The sequence below is a fragment of the Hyposmocoma kahamanoa genome, unplaced genomic scaffold (genome assembly GCF_003589595.1).
Source record: "Hyposmocoma kahamanoa isolate Upper Pololo Valley unplaced genomic scaffold, ASM358959v1 99879, whole genome shotgun sequence".
Taxonomy (NCBI): Eukaryota; Metazoa; Arthropoda; class Insecta; order Lepidoptera; family Cosmopterigidae; genus Hyposmocoma; species Hyposmocoma kahamanoa.
Window position 1 is genome coordinate 1,137,176 of NW_020656077.1, and position 18,242 is coordinate 1,155,417.

The window sequence follows — 18,242 nt, forward strand, 5'->3', positions numbered from 1 at the left end:
TCGGATAGAGCCTTCGTGGTGCGCGCACCACCGCATTATTAGGGATACAATACTGCGGTGTTAGGCAGGCACCACAGAATCGCATTGAGTCCATGTAATAACAGCGAAAAAGACGTGCGTGTCCGAGCGGAAGCGAAACGCGCGACGTCCTTTTCGACATACGCTTTTTTTGACTGGCTCAATGCGATTCCGTGTTGACAAGTGTAGTGACTCCCTTAAAAGGTGTTGGTTTGCAACATCCATTATCTATTCGCACTGTGTCGTTAAGCGCTATGTGAACAAGTTTAGCGTGTGCCTTGTCTATGCCATACCACACACACGTGTCGCCGGTAGAGAAACACAGTGCTATGTCCGTATTCGCAGAACATCTGGTGGATTTAGACGTTCGAGGAGGTTATTGCCCTTCAATCGGAGGCATGAGAAAAAATGTTCCCGCTCCTCCTCCTCGGAGTTCCGATCGGAGGATAGGGAATTCCCCTTCATTTTGTTTTTATTAGGGGGGTTTGTAGTTCCACTGAACTAACACTGGCAGACCACTGGTCTGCCAGCGTTATACCCAGATGTTTTGGAAAACACTGGTGTTGAATAATGACTTCTTGCTAGATGATATTCAGAGTAGTCGGCTGACCTGATGATGTGGATTTGTTTGACATGTCTGAGTAACATGTCTGGGCCTTTGATCGTTTGAGACTGACGTCGTTTGCATCTTATTCGATTCTCAATTCATTCAAAACGGCGGTTTGAAGCGGCCGGAATGACGCTCCAAAACATTATAGCATAGAGGAAACCACTTCGAAGACACGGAAGTGTTAAATTAAAATAACATTATTGCGGGTTTGATTGTGTATTATTTGTAGACTAATAATAAAGACAATGCTAAGCAGGTAGGTGATCAATTACGATGTAAAAAACAGTATATCTCTGACACTACCACGAGAAGGCAGCTCTAGAGGAGTGAGGGTGACGGCTCCCGCGCTGCCTACGCGGTATCTCGACGCATGCTCATTGCCCGCGGTACCTTGTATGAACAAGGTCACCTGCTAGGGAAACAAACCAAAAAAAAATGAAGCAAGGTATACGATTGGATACAATGTTAGAACTTATTTCTTGGATACAAAATAAGAAGCGAACTATGCAAACACAAAGTGGTTCCCACCGTCATCGACCCATCCACTATTTAAATAATTGGACTAACCAGTAAATTTTGGTGCTTTTTAGTTTAAGTTTAATTTAAATAGGATTTTAGTAGATGGTTACAAAGACAGAGCATATGTTTTTATCTTTTTCCCGTAATAGTGGAAATAAAGTACTTTTGCAACACGCTGTTGATCGAAGCAAACCCTGCGCCACAGTCCAATTTGACCTGGATATAAATGATCTATCGAGCTAACAGTAGTTGAACCAGCAGGGGTCAAATACGCCGCAAACCTGGGGTTGCGAGCCGTGATGGCTGGGCTCTCCGGAGAGCGGTACAGAGCGAGGCTCCCGTGCAGCTTCCTTACGCCGCCGCTTAACATTAACTCGCCGTACGCCTTCTTGTCGCCTATGCCCATTTGACGCACTGGCCGCGTTAGATTCTACAACGTAATCGACCGATTATAGATCAACCTAATTGTTTTGATCGCTCTATCTACCAAGCGAATGTGAGAACCCGGCGTGATATCAGAACAAGATGATGCATTATCCACCGCGCTGTTCAAAGTTTCACACTCGCTTCGTGATGATGAAGTGAAACCTTCGTTATTTTCACGCGGCAACGGTGGTGGCAAAGGTTGTGGCGACGTCACGTGACGAGCTATTGTTGTTCGGCGGCTATCAATTAGTCGAATGAGACATTCCAATGCAGTTTGCTTGTTCTGGAAAATTGAATGCTTAGTTACAAAGTGTATACTACGTATACACTTATATACTACGTAGTATATAAGTAAATCAGTACGATGACTGGTTTTCTCGATTGTACTTAATAGGTACTAAATTGGATAAGTAGGTACTATTAATGGAAAATTGATCCTAATACATATTCATAAGTCTTGATTGATCTTGCATTATATAACTTAAGATATTCCACACAGAAATATAATTTAGGAAAATAACAATGTTTACTATGTACAGAAACAATTCAAATCTTAGTGCTCTAATAATAAGAGCGGACCTTTATTTCACTGAGGAGTGGCTCGAAATCGGCTACTTCTGAAGAGTCTTTTAATGATTCCCAACTCTTGAACAATTTTCTATCAGACAGCCTTACTGTACTTTCCAGTTCTCGAACTTCTGAAAAAAAAAACGGGCTGAGATGACACCAGTCACAATTTTCGTCATAATATGATACGATTGTTTTACATCCTTGGTCAGCGACAAGGAGTATCAACGTCACGGCTTATGCAACTTGTTAAATACTAAGATTTACCAGTATCTTTCAAGGTCGCCAAGTGAGTGGCGAGATGCTTGCGTTGAACTCGGACGGCACGTCGCTGTACACGAATTCGGCTGATGACGTCTCTTGCGTTACGCGCCTCAGCGGCAAGGGCTGCCACCTCTTGGGCTTCTTGCTCTAGTCGTCGTTCTAATAAACTAATCAATTCAACTAATTTTATTCAAACATTCGGACGACTGAATTAAGTAAGAACTTAACCAAAAAAGCGCAGATAGTTTAGTATATACATGAGTAGGTATAAACCGCGACTACGAGAATATATCCAATCAGATTGCGTCAATTTTTATGCAATTTATTATCGGCAAATAACATTATAAGCGAGAAGCTATAATCGCCCTTTAAAGATATTCAAAGGCAGTATAATTTTGCTAAAGTACACTCGTCTAAACATTTTTAAAACTGTAAATATTATGAAATTGCGTATTTTATCATTGCAATTGAATGTCATTTTACTATATCCATGTTTAATTACAACATATTTACATAACGTTTAAAGCGTCTTGAAGTATACATTGTACCTACATATAGCACCTTTGTAAAAAGGCATAATTATAACGTTTATTTACTACTTTGTAAAAGTTGCAGTTCTATGTAAACTACTTTGCAGTGTAACCAAAAATATTATCCATAATCCTAATTTATTGCACTTCAATTACTATATAAAATGGGAAATCATGGACAAAATCTAAAATCGTCTTTTCCAAGAATAAAACCTTGACTATTGATAACTCCAGGTTATAAGAATGTATTGCATTGTAACGTTGTTTACATTTAGGCTTTGTCATCAATAGATTGATATTTACAAATTTGTTTTTCATCGTGCTTGAGATATTATCTTAATCCAAAAACATTATGGAATAATGTCACTTTGCTGTAATAAATAATTATTTTTCCATGTCATGGTGACCATCTAGAACTCGTAGGCAACTCGCTAATAATAAAAATAATCCTCTGTACGAGATTTATTTTGTGTAAAGGATTTATTCCATGATAATATTTGAAAACAATAGTATTATTTGCTGGTTATGCAATGAGAAAATTGTAATAATTATATTACATAAAGATATTTGCATGTTTTTAAGCATAAAATTAAAAAACAAGTTTTTATTTTAAGTTTTTTGATTTTTCGTTTATTAATCAGTCAATATTGTCGATAGCTTACACAATATGAAGAGGACGTGTGTTTCCTCATCTACCCAATTCAGTAAAAAAAAAGACTCCTGTTAACTTGCAATTAACTTAAGTACGTCTTGACCCAATGCTTAAATTAATAAAACACTCTTATCACAATGTATAAGGAATTTCTTTGCATTACAAGCATTGGTTTAAGACATACTTAAGTTTAGTTCAAGGGATTAATTCGTTAAGTCGAATGACATAAGTGCCATTCTTCTTCGGGAGTTGCGATTTCTTTTTACCTTGGGTTACGTTACCTTGGGTACTCTCCAGTGACCTTTGCGTAAGACTGTATATTCCTGATGACTTCAACCAAGTTGTGGAGTTGGTCACAAAATTCCGGCAGCTGCTCTGGAGTCAAGTATTGTCCACCATACCTTAACATGAATAATAAACAAGTCACTCGCATAACTTATTTTGTAGTTTACACTTAACAAAGGTTGTCGAGTAATTTCCAGTACTAAATCGGAACAACTCATCTTCGACTAATCTTATATTACGGAGATAGCAACAATCTCTCGTATGTGCATTTGCTGTGAACGCTACCATGCCTGGCAAATGCGCAGTAACATTTTTGAATGTATTAGGTCCTTACCTATGAAATTGCCGTTACATATGGAAAAAATAGAAAAAAAATGAAAAATATATATTTAAATTTGTATTGAATTGATATTCAATTCGTTTTTGTGAAATTACTTTCTTTTTTTTTCTTTTCTTTATTCAAATGTAAGTGTACACTTAAACCGCCATCTCACCTCTGACGTTGATGTCGACGATGGAGCATGCACACCTAAATAAATGCCTATTCACTTTCGCATTGAAAAGGTCCAAGTTATAACGTTCAGGGAACAAGTCTGCAGGCAGGGAATTCCACTCCATAGCCGTTCGCCTTATAAATGTGGAAGCGTAACGCTTCGTGCGAATCTATGGAATACCCACAACATAGAGGTGGAATCCAAGCCTACGCCTAGTCCCCCGATGATGGAAAGCTGAAGGCGGAATTATATCGTGTAATTCCATCGCACATTCTCCGTGATATATCCTGTAAAATACCGATAAGCAGGCAACTTTACGGCGGTGTTCAAAGATCTGCAGCTTCGCCTCTACTAATTCCGAGTCTAAGAGTTCTGGTGTGAAGTAAAGCCTCACCCAGAAAAGGATGCCAAGCTTCGTGGCTGCATTTTTGGCCATGGATTCAAGTGCTTCGCCTTGCTTTTCTATATCCTCGCTCCATATGTGATAGGCATACATAAGAAGATCCCCAGTAGGACATTATAGCTATTGCACTTTTGCCATTTTAATGGAAATTCATTGATGCAATCAATTCATTCAACAAGTTAAGGCAATATTGTTGTTGTTCTTTGTGTTCATACGGCTCCCACCACAGACCACATAAATACTAGTAATAGACTGGTTAGTGGGCGGGGTCCGCGTTACCTAGCTTATAACCAGACGGGCATATGAGTGTCAACAGCGCGTCAGTCGTCGTTCAAATGTGATGCATGATTATTTTGTGGAAAAATAGAAATATGCCGAATTGTGCCATTATATCATGCCGCGTAAGAAGCCAAAGTTTAAAAAATACTCCGGGAGTGATTTCATTTCATCGGTAAGTACTAAAACTCTGTATTTTCTAATATTTTGAACAATACAATACTATAATTTCGAAACAAAACAACTATATCATATTTCAGGGAGAATAAATATTTATATGATGACTGTTTTAATAATAAAAAACGATTTAAGCGTGAATAGAAAAAAACACCTTTTGTCAGCGTGTCTCGCTACATAGATATTTCCCTATATAATCAATGCGTTTGATACATGTACGGAAGTTTAGTTTTACAAAATATATATATAGGCTTAGAATAATAACGCATAGAAACCTAGCCCGCACACGCTAAGTGAGGCAAATTGTAGGACGCCCTATGGGCTTACACGAGCGAGCGGGCTGTCAGTACTCAAGGTCAAGTTGCACCGCGAGCAGCTCAAAATTTTTTGCTAAAAATGACGAAATGTGCGGTAATTGGGTTTAATATAGAATATAGATCAGACAAATATAAAATAGACACTAACATCACATTCCACAAGGAAGTAACGCGTTTCAACTTGTATTTTTATGTAAATATTCACTAAAACAGAAAATTAATTTCGTTGCAACAAGATACGAAAATGTTGCAAAGTAACGGGTTTTTTCTCCCCATTTTGCTATTCTGTTTCATTTGCCTTCAAATAATTATATTACGTATTTTTTTGAGAATAGGCAATATCGCGACGGTTGCAAAATTTCTACAAATGTACACTGCCGCAACAACATTGTAGGGAATTTACGTTAGCTATTTTTACGAAATATATTTAGTATTTGCCTTCATTAGTTTCATGTGAAAAATCATTATTCTTGTTCATCATACACTCATTTAAAAAAATTGTCTTGCCCAGAATCAACAGTTCTTAACTAAAATTATTTCAGGAAACTAACACTGTCTAAAAAGTCATCGTCAGTTCTCCAAAATTGTGTATAAATAACTTTCAGGTTCAGGTTCTTAATTGTTATCGTGTACTTTTCATGTAAACATGCCCACAGATAATATCAGGCTATTTATATATTCAAATTCGATAGTCGCACTTAAACTCGCTTGTAGGTTTTTGTTCACTTCACTTTTTATTTTTATGGCTCCATCAATATGAGAACTGATGATTTTGCCAATGTCACAGTTGAAAGAAAAAAAACGAAACAAAAAAAAAATTTTCGCTAAGCTCTAATAGGACATTAACCGGTGTTGGTAAGTTGGAATATGAGTTAAATAAGAATTGGGTAGTATTTAATAAGGTGCCTACAGATTTGCTCGACATTGTCGATCGACAGTAACGATTGAGAATTATAGACGTTTTCGAGGAGTTTTAGAGTGCTTATTACGAATGTAGCATTAATTTCTAAATCCAAGATGGTTGACAACAATTTTCAAAAATGTATTTTTGGTAAACCATAAGGAAATGGCCTGTATAACTGAATACAAGATGGATGACAAGACTTCTAATTCTTCTTCTTCTAATTCTTTGCCATCTTGGATTTAGAAATATGTGCTATATTCGAAATGAGCAGCCCCTAATATCTTGAAAACGACACCCAACTTGCCATTATTCGAAAAATCGTGCCCGCCATCTTGGATTTAGAAATAAGTGCTATATTCCTAATGAGCACCCCCAAATACCTCGAAAACCGATCCCCAACTTGCCATTATATGAAAAATCGTGCCCGCCATCTTGGATTTAGAAATGAGTGCCATATTCGTAATGAGCACCCCCAAATACCTCGAAAATGATACCCATATTGCATTTATTTCAAAAGTCGTGTCCGCCATCATGGATTTAGAAATAAATGCCATATTCGTGATGAACACCTCGAATACCTCGAAAACGATTCCCATATTGCATTTATTCGAAAAGACGTGTCCGCCATCTTGGATTTAGAAATGAGAAAAGTCGTGTCCGCCTTCATGTATTCAGATATAAATGCCATTTCCATAAGGATTACCAAAAATAAATTTTTGAAAATTCCTGTCACTTGACGTTGTCGATCAACAGTAACGATCGACAAAATCGAGCATATCTGTAGGCACCTGATCGACAGTAACGATCGACAAAATCGAGCAAATCTGTAGGCACCTGATCGACAGTAACGATCGACAAAATCGAGCAAATCTGTAGGCACCTCTAACTTAACGATGAGTTAAGCAAGATACAATTTCCCCACTTTTGAGGGAAATGTTATTCCATGGCATCATTATTTGTATATTTGTGTGCGTGCCGACGAGCGTAAATACAAGTTGCTTACGCCTACATGAATTTGATTTTTGCCTCACTTGTGACAGTTCGTTTTTTATGAAACTATCATTCTATGCGTTATTATTCTAAGTATATAGGTATATATGTATATTCATACTTGGTGGCTATTGTTATAATTTAATATTATGTTTGTAAACTTACATTATTATTTATATTGCTTACCTTCATTACCTACACTATTTACATTATTTGCTTTACATCTTATACTTTTGCTTGATATATATAAGTATAGTATTTAGAGTTAGGTATATATATTTGCGTGTGATGCACTTTGGTGGCATGGCTTATCGCAGCCCAGATCGCTCACCATATGGTACTGGCAGAAAACCAGCACTGTTTGACTTCTCTCGGTCTATAGTATTTATGCTATGTCAGGGCCATTTCAGCACAAACTGTAGTCATAGGTACGTACATTAAATTTTTTAAGTTCTTATAGTATTTGTTTGTTTTTCTCACAGTATTTGTTTTTCTCGCAGTATGTGTTTTATATAAATGTGTATAAAATTAATAATGAATGTTCTATGTGCTTTTATGTTATACTCTGTGAAGTGATTGTAAATGTTTTGTTTCTGTTTGTATTTGTGCTGAATAAACGTGTTATCTATCTATCTATCTGTCTAATATTTCAACCCTTCCAGTGATCCGATTGACCTGAAATCTAGTAGGTTAATGAAAGTACGATGACAATATAATAAATCATTAATACTGTGATTGTAGCATGTAGCTGCGTATACGCACTTGCCTGCGTAGCTAATAACAATTAATATTTTCGTGTAGTAAAAATATAAAAATATTATAATATTTAAATATTAGTAAAACCTTATGTGCATTTGGTAACAAATGTGTGCGTGTAAAAGTCAGCTACACTAGTTCTCGAAGAAATTGCTTTAAATTCTGTTTCCATATACTCCGTGGTTAACCCTAATTATAGCAAGTTTATAGCAATGACTAGTTCAATATTCCGCTAGTTATGAAACATAATGTCGATATCAATTAAATGTCACATCCCTATCTGTAGATTGTCTTTTTGCTTTTGTTCCTAGAAGTTTGGGTTCATAGGATTCTTAGGTTTTATGTGACTAGTAATAATAAAACCTTATTAGATCCAAATACGTTTCAATTTTTGTTACCAAAAGTTTTTTATTATTGTCTATTTTCGTTTGATAATTTATAACCAATCAAAATTATGTTATCTTAGTACTAATGTAAGATTACGTTTTCAAATGTGTGCGTGTGGCGAAACCGGTTTTGATACAAAAGTTGCTTTATGCCATTTCTATTCTTTTCTTTCTCCCGTGGCTCTCACTTTCTTTGATTTTTGTAATTCCAATTTGATGCAAATAATTAATATCGTTTTATCACTTAGGTACATTGAAGCTGCTGCTAATTACGACTTGGTTTAAGATGAATCTGCTTCCAGTGTGGTTTTCAATTCATCTTTATCGACTTTCGTCTCCGATCTGCCACGGGACTCATTGTTGAAAACAAAGAAATTTTCAGAACGCAAGCCATCAAATCAAAAACGCACTGTGCGCTTACTTGCTCTAAATGGACCATACATATAGTTGATATTGGGTGCCGCCTGTGCTGCGTTGGTGCAACGACAGAACTTGTATTCGAAAAAAACAGCGCAATTTCGATTTTTCCATTGTCACAGAAACAGCTAAATAAAAAAATCAAACGGCAGAAAAACAAATGAATATCGGATTGTTCTAAAAGAAATATCGTAATCGTAACTATATTACTAACTATAATTTGAATGAAAACCTCTAAGTAAAATGAAAGATATCTTTAAACGTTCCAGTATACGTAATCGGCAATTTCGTAGGTATATTTACTTATGATACCAAGTTTCTTTTTATGATATCAAGTGATGGGACGAACAAGTCGTGGTAAACGAAACGCACCTGTCCATGACAGTTGCAGTGCCAGTCAGAGCTTTAAATCGCAAAGATCTGAGGGGCAGTGCCATGCGCCCGTCACCCTGAAACATAAGTTCACAAGTCCCATATGCCGAGTTCTTAGGTTTTCGTGATTGTTACACACGGCAAATTAAACTAATAATTAACTAAGTCCCATGTGCCTCTAATTTCACTAGTACTCTTACCGTTAAAAATCGGAAAGCAGTAATGCCCACATTACTGCTTGGCGGCAGAAATAGGTAAGATGGCCAACTTCTCAGGATGAACTCTTTCACAAGGGCTCTGTTACTATTTTCATATATAGATAACGCGAACACATTTAAATCAATACTGTATTTGCCTTTGCCGTAGCAAGCTGGGCGTACTACTGCTTTAGTCGGAAGTAAACGCAATGTACTAAAAAAAAACTATCTCAAAAAGCACCTCAAATCTATGTTAGCAGGGAACTGATCTTCGTCGACGGGCGTATGGTATGACGGGGGTGGCGAGACCGACGTGACATGAGGATGCATGGCGACATCCACCTCTTCCTCTTCTTTCTCTACGCCTTCAAATTGCATGCTTTCCACCGTACTAAGAATGACAAAGATACGTTTCCATTAGCAAGCTTAGGGTAAAATCGGGATAGATGCCGCAGTGGGATAGATGCCTCGTTTTCAAAAAACGTAACTTCCCCAAATCGCAACAAAAAATAATTAGTTTAAATTAAAAGGTTCAAAATTTCAGTCACATGTGTGTACTGTCGCATCACTTTGTAAGTTATAATCAATTCCGTTTTATTTTTATTTTAACTATACACTGGGTCATTAACTGCGCACCTAGGTGTCAATGATCGCTCTTTTGTATATAGCTTAGTTATATAATAAAAGGGCATATATACATATCGAATAGGATAGTTGCCTCGATTTTTCGCGGTACAGGTTTAGGGGCAAAGGACAAGACAAGAAAGTTAAGAAAAGAAAATAAAAAAATACATGATTTTAGTGAAAAAGACATGTAAATGATAATAGTTTCAAAGTAAGTAAAAGTACCAAAAAGACAAATTATTCACAGTTCAAATAGCGAACATTTTTGTATAGAATGTTTTGACATCTACAAAAATACGAACTGAATTAGGTAGTAACTTTAAATATGTATATATTTATTATTAAAGATGTAATATGTATATACAGTATATTAAAGGTTATAAATAAAACATTTTATTATGAATTTTTCTATTTTATTCTAAAGGGCATGTATGCTTCTTAGTATTTTCATTGTGTGGCGTCTATACATATAGGTAGGCATCTATCCTCAAAGAAATAGGTTTGCAGTCAATTTCTTCAAAATCAGTAAATGTTAGATCAATAAAATCAAGTATTAATGTGATGTAAAAGATTAAACTAGTTATATTCATAGGAATTATTCATGGTAAACCAATAATTTTAAAATTAGGAGGCCCTTTCAAAAAGTATCCCGGTTTTACCCTACAGATAAACAGATTTTGATACACAAGCTACAAGTAAGGACTCAAAACAAATGATATTTTGAGTAGGTACGTACTATCATTGACCACATAACTAAGTAACCGTATGAGGCTTGCTTAGAAAACCGCAGCACATAATATCATATCGCTGCCTAGTGATTTTGATTCATATTGGAATCGGACCGATCAGGCAGTCTCGAAATCCGATGACTTTCCGAGCGAGAAGATGAACCTGATTCCTACTATATCTTTCTAATTTGTAAGTTAAATCAACTATTGTTCCGATTTGAAATGTCAAAAGTTTCCGATCGGCCAGCTGTGAATCGCAATTATGAGCCTCGACTCAGAAAAGACGCAGTTTCCGATCGGGAGAGGCAACCAAAATCAAGCAGCGGTCTCCAAAGCATAGTATGCGGATACCGCAAAGCAATTAAAATAATAATTTTATCTGCCTATATGAAAAGTAATGTTGTTCATGTGCACAATACCAACATTCAACGTTGCGTTTTAGGACACCTGTATATGGTCGTAGCAATGGTCATAGCACGTTCTTTACTTGCGATTGGAATACGTAAATCACTTTAAAGTTGGATAGTGACCTCTACGTGTACCTTACGTAGCATACTTACTATGCATACTTCCTAGACAAGAAATGCGGAAGGGTTACCTGATCATATATCATAGTATAACAAGAGCAAGTAGAGCAATTCCCGCCTGTATGGCGCGTAAAAATGTCTATGCTACGCTCGGAGTGTAGCGTTGTTACAATACTGTTTTAGTTATATAGTCTCCTACTTTATTTAGTTTTTTAAATGCCGAGGGACCGCTTCAGTTGTATAATTAAGAGCCTATATGACCTCAGTTCGAATTGAAAATTTTTCCCATATTTCTTCAGTCGAGCAGCAGGGTCACTGGCTTTATTTCAGAATTATTTTTTACAAACTAAATTAAAGCCAATTGGAAAATGTATACATTATATCGTATACTATACGTGTTCTATTTAGGTCAGTTGATATTAAAAAAATCATTGGTGTACGCAAAGTACCCATTAAATACAGCTGTTTTCCTGTAAACGTTCGAAGTAACTTTGTTTTTTTTCCTATCGTCTATTTATTGGAATCGTGTTTTCACACCGTTTATATCCTCAATTTTACTAATTATGTGTTTTCCAAATTGATTGATTCTATACTTTCATTGTTATGCGGAATCAACCAAAGCCATTTTGTATCGACTCTAAATGACACATGCGACGACCCGCGCTATGCAACGCGGGTGCACTGTGAGCTCTTATGCGAATGTGTGCTTCCGTACGTACACCACATACAAGCCGCGCTGCTACGTTTGTATGGAGTTGCCATACATGTCCTATTACACTATGGCAGTGTGATGTGAACAAATTTCGCATTTTTACACCTGAATGGTGTAGAAATGCGGTATAGAAAAAAATCACTTGGCCATCCGCGAAACTTGTCATACTCGGTGCTTGCAGTGCGCACTTGTTATAACTCCAACTTTACTTCAGTATAAAAACGCTCGCGAAAACCAATCCATAGTGACTAAAGCCATGCAAAAGTTAAATCGTTTCTTAACTTTACCTTTATAAGCCACTAATCATATTTTTTATTCTCTTACCCCGATGAAGTAACTGATAAATGCCTATCAAGAACGTTGTAACGATGGTGGTCGCCACGCAGTTTTCCCAGCAGTCGACCCAGCAAGCGCGACTGCTTCCCTCCTCCCTCCATGTTACGCCGGCTTTGTGTTTGACCCGTCGGGGCTCCCCTCCTGGATCACTTGCGATTCAACCATACAGCCATATTGTTATTACCAAGTCAAGATGGCCTGAAAAACTAAGACAACGGATAACAAATATTTACCCAACAAAACTTACGTATATTTTTTTAATTTAAAGACAGAAAAGAATATTGGAGTAACGTAATTTGTGTGTTCGAGCCCATTTTTATATGTTTTTAAGTTTGATTATTATTTGTCACAAATGTTTGAATAATAATTAAATCATTTTATATTTTCATATAAAAATCCAAAGGCTTATGAATGGTTGGTCTACCGCTTAGACTATGAAAACGAAACTGTAAGCTGTTTGCTGACACCCCACTGACATATTTAGGTACAATAGTTTAAATTATTTAATATAGTTTTTAAATTCTCCATGGTATTATCAATGATATTAAATTATTCATTGGTTCCTATATTTACTTACATTCTTTTTGCTCTTTTGAACTAAACTTGAAATAGTCGTTATTGTAATCCCGCCTATCTTTCCTTTTTCTCTAATTTACATTGATACAGTTACCACCACAGACCACATCGCATGCTTATTCAAACAAAGAAATAAATCTAAATTAATGTTTTTTTGCAATTAAGGTTTAAAGTTTTGCATACTTTAAGGTATAAAGTGGATAAGAAAATATGTAGATTAATTTCAACTAATAGAATGATTGTAACTTGCAGATGAGTATATAATTTGCAAGAGTCATTTAAAAAATTTATTTATTTATTCTTTATTATCAAAATTATGAATTAAAAAAAGTTCCTCACTTAATTCACTTTAAGGTTTAAACTTGGGATATTTTATCAAGTATCACGCGAAAGAAGATACAATAAGCCTGTTTATTATCGTCTTGTCCTCCCTAAAATAAACAGCACGATCTTTGACCGCAGCACCTATGTAACAGCGATTAGAATTTATAGCAGACTTCCAATGGAAATGAAATGTTTAAATGGTGATAAATTTAAAGCTTGTTTAAAAAAATGGTTAATTGACAAAGTTTTTTACAATCTTAACGAATTTTATACACTCCCGGACACATAAATCGAGCCATCTTGCATTTTTATTTTTCAAGTGCCAGAATAAAATTTGTTTTATTATCATTGAAGAAAGAGTTTTTGCCGATTTCGCAAATTCAAATTTTCAACAAAACCTTTTGCAAATGATGTTTAGTACACCAGTTTCAAACTTGAATTAGTTATTGATCAATCAAACATTATTTAAGCTAAGGACATTTAATACTGACAATGCAAAGTGGCTCGAAATATGTGTCCGGGAGTATATAAAGACATCAAATATTTGACAATTGTATAACTAACTTAATTATAATTTAAATTTTTGACATTTAAGTTGTAATAAATTTTAATTGAATTGTAATTTTAAGACATTGTACGCCTGATTTGGGTAAGAATTGTAGATCTAATCACTTATAAGTAACACCTGTATTTTACCAATTCATACAATAAATGTTTCTGATTTCTGATTTCTGATATCAAAAAGATAATCAACCATAAGGTTAAATAAGGCTTTACTCCACCTTTATGTTGAAACATTTAAAAATTACTTTTATGAAATTCCCTATATTCCATGTTCCGCTCCCTTTTTATGAAAATTGACGGAGTCCGTTTCTGGATTTTTTGATATTAAAACAAAATATGAAATTATATTTTATTTCAATTATGTTTCAATCAATAAACTTTCACAAAAAGTATAATAGGAACATATAAACAAGAACATATTCTGTCAATAGTGAACTAAAAATTTCAACAGCCCCACGCTTAGCTTACTTTTGGACAGAATCGGAATTCTGTCCAAAAGTAAGACTGAACTTTCCGGCGTATGAAGATACGCCATTTTTTAGTTAGTTTTTGTCAATTCTGTCAAAGTTAGATTGTAGCTATTAAATTTAGACTTATAATAAAATGCCGAAGTGTCGCCTCAAGGACATGGCACCACCGCTTCTAAGTCATAACTCTTCTCTTCTCAAAGTCTTCATCATTTTTTTGTAATTTTTGGCAAACAGTTTGTTTTTTCTTCTATATGTTGCTTATATTTTTCTTGTAGCTCCTTTTTTCCTCAGTGGAGTTATTGTATGGTAAACATAAGTCACTGTTCTGATTTTTGATGGAAGAAGCTAATATTGAATTCTTTGGTGAATGTTTTGTAGTACCTAAGCTAAATAGTTACATCAGATTTTGAGTTTTTTTTATACATTAAAAACCGACCTCAAAAGTCATTCAACTAGTTTGCCACTCTTAGAGGTGGAATGTTTTCTTAAAATTTAAATGGGAACACTCCTGAGGTACCCTCTTTCCAACAAAAAAGAATCATTAAAATCGGTTTACAAATTATCATTAGCCGGAGTTATCGCGTAACATACATACAAAAAAACATACAGTCGAATTGAGAGCCTCCTTCTTCTTCTGAAGGCGGTTAAAAAAAGGTGCGTATTTGACCTCCATCTCACCTGATAGAAAGCGACGATGAGGTCGAAATTGTGGCATGCACACCTAAATAATGTCTATTGACTCTCGACATGAATGGTCCAAGTTATAGCGGTCAGGGAATAATAAGTACGCAGGCAGAGGAATTATATAAATGTGGAATTATATAAATATATATAAATGTGGAAGCGAAGCGCTACATGCAAATTCTGGGAATGTCCACAATATAGTGGTGGAACCCCATCCAACGTCTAATCACCCAATGATGGAAAGGGGAAGGTGGAATTAACTCATGCAATTCAATAGCACACTCTCCATGATATTTCCTGTAAAATACTGACGAGCAGGCAATTTAACGGCGGTGTTTAAGGCTCTGCAGTTTCGTCTCTACTAAATCCGAGTTACCTACAAGCCTCTTGACACGATTATCAAATCCAATCCAATGTGGCCAGTTGGTATTTAGCAGATCCATCCCATAAGTGGCAGCAGTACTCCATACACGACCGGACTTGTGCTTGATACGGCTGAAGCAATTGTCCCAGTGTGACAACCGTTAGTCGCGCAGAACGCGACGGCAAAAGAAAATAGGACGGGTGCTGTATGTGCACCAGGGACGGCTTGCCTAAAGCACTAGCCGTACAAAGAACCGTATGAAGTCTGTGCAAACGGGCTGATTTCGGGATAGGAATTGACTTAGATAGTTCGTGCGCGGGCATGCTCGCGCAGGTCATAGTGCCCTAAGTATACTAGGACAACGAGGGTCACCAAAACAGTAACGTAAAATTTAAAAGATTGGCATCGCCCCAATCGTATACTGCCTTAAGAGTGAAATTCAAATGACTAACCATGGACTCTTGACAAGACTGGATTTCTTCTCCATTAACCCTTGCATGGGTCAAGTACCTATCCACAACTGTGGTGTCATCAGCATACCCATAGATGCCTGGAATTGGCTGGCAAAGGCTTTGATAGCCCTTCTGTAGTCTCGCTCCATAAATAAGAAGCATACACAAGAAGATCCCTAGTAGATCGCCGTCTTCGGAATCCTTACTCGCGATCACTGAGGAGATCGTTATCTTCAAGGTACGATAGGATACGGTTGTTAAGTACACGTTCCATAGTATTGCTGAGTATGGAAGTGACTGAAAGAGGTCTATAAATGACAGAGTCAGCTCAGCTTCCCTTTTTAGGTACAGGTTGCACGTTTGCAAGTTTCCAGTACCTCGGGACTACACCAGTCTCTAGTGAGAGGCGATACCAGCGTGTGAGAACAGGAGACAACTCTAGCACACAGTCATGCAGGATTATTGCTAGAACCTCATTTGGCCCGCTAGCCTTATTTACGTCTATACTCCGCAGAGTTCTGATAACCTCTTTTTGGTGTATGCGAACTGGCGACATACATTCGATACACCTGCAGTTATGTTCTGAGAATGTCGATTGGGACGTTTAGAAGAAGTCGAACATTCAGAATCCGATGATCTGCTGGATATATGAACTTGACGAGGATGAACTTGAAGAAGATGAACTGTAGGATGACTATGGTAAAGATATTTGTAAGTTTTGATTAACTTCAGAATATAAAGACAATGTCATCTGCGTTACTAGTATCATCAATTATTTGTGGTATCTGATAATATCTCATCACACCTATTCATTGATTAGTCCAACATATTTGTTTTTCCTGAGTTGTATTATTAATTATAAAAACTGGTCTAAATACTTTTTCCTCGTAAAAAATAAGTAGTAATTGTGAAAAAGGAATTCATTAATCCCATATTATGTTACCACCATCGCAATGCTCATGCCAGTGCTGGTATACTAGTGTGCAGATAATGGAGCGGCATGGAAGTGGCTGTATATTTCTCGTACGAGTGATACTCTCTCTCCTCATCGTATTACGGGATAGATATAACCTTAGAATAATAACGCATAGAAACCTAGCCCGCACACGCTAAGTGAGGCAAGTTAGAGGCTTCCCAAACGGCCTACACGAGCGGGCGGGCTGTCAGTGCTCAAAGTCAAATTGCACCGCGAACAGCTCCAAAATTTTTGCTAAAAATGACGAAATGTGCGGTAAATGGGTGTAAAAATAGAACAGGCAAACATCAAATAGACACTAACATCACATTCCACAAGGAAGTAACGCGTTTCAACTTGTATTTTTATATAAATATATATTCACTAAAACCGAAAATTAATTTCGTTGCAACAAGACACGAAAATGTTGCAAAGTAACGGATTTCTTTCTCCCAATTTTGCTATTCTGTTTCAAAATAATTATATTACGTAATTTTTTGAGAATAGGCAATATCGCGATGGCTGCAGTTTTTTTTATTCTAATGTAAGTGTGCACTTGACCTCCATTTCTGCAAGTTAAATGCGTACAAATGTTGATTACAAAGAGCAACCCCCAGAGTTTCTTGCTCATACTTCTCGGGGGAATCTGCCTTACGAATGAGCGGTAGAGTTTAACCAATGTGACGATTTCTAGTATAATAATGCTTACCTATGAAAAAAAAATATGCTCATTACGAATATAGTACTTATTTCTAAATCCAAGATGGCGGACACAATTTAAAAAAAAATGCAATATGGGTATCCTTTTCGAGGTATTTGGGGATGCTCATTACTAATATGGCACTCATTTCTAAATCCAAGATGGCGGGCGCGATTTTTCGAATAATGGCAAGTTGGGTATAGTTATTGAGATATTTGGGGGTGCTCATTACGAATAGCACTTATTTGTAAATCCAAGATGGCGGACACGATTTTTCAAAAATGTTTTATGGGTGTCCGTTTCGAGGTATTTGGGGATGCTCAATTCGAATATGGCACTCATTTCTAAATCCAAGATGGCAAACACGATAGTTCAAACAAAAGCAATATTCGTAGTGAGCACCCCCAAATACCTCGAAAACGATACCCAACTTGCAATTATTCGAAAAATCGTGTCCGCCATCTTGGATTTAGAAATGAGTGCCATATTCGTAATGAGCATCCCCAAATACCTCGAAAATGATACCCATATTGCATTTATTTGAAAACTCGTGTCCGCCATCTTGGATTTAGAAATAAATGCTATATTTGTAATGAGCACCCCCAAATACCTTGAAAATGATACCCAACTTGCCATTATTCGAAAAATCGTGCCCGCCATCTTGGA

General features: G+C 36.4%; 1 protein-coding gene across 2 annotated transcripts; it reads right to left on the reverse strand.

The window, feature by feature from the left end:
• Positions 1–831: 831 nt before the first annotated feature.
• On the reverse strand, positions 832–12,753 carry LOC113239445. 2 transcript variants are annotated; one of them, XM_026476457.1, is made up of 9 exons: positions 12,735–12,753; positions 12,476–12,628; positions 9,802–9,951; positions 3,868–3,987; positions 2,408–2,571; positions 2,153–2,271; positions 1,736–1,856; positions 1,429–1,577; positions 832–1,037 (listed from the first exon to the last, which is right to left on the reverse strand). In XM_026476457.1, the coding sequence occupies exons 2-9, from the start codon at positions 12,586–12,588 to the stop codon at positions 897–899; spliced, it is 1,077 nt and encodes a 358-aa protein (XP_026332242.1). In that variant the 5' UTR covers positions 12,589–12,628; positions 12,735–12,753; the 3' UTR covers positions 832–896. The 2 variants fall into 2 exon arrangements, with proteins under 2 accessions (XP_026332242.1, XP_026332241.1); XM_026476456.1 differs by lacking the exon at positions 12,735–12,753 and having other exon boundaries at positions 832–1,040.
• Between the last annotated feature and the right edge of the window lie 5,489 nt (positions 12,754–18,242).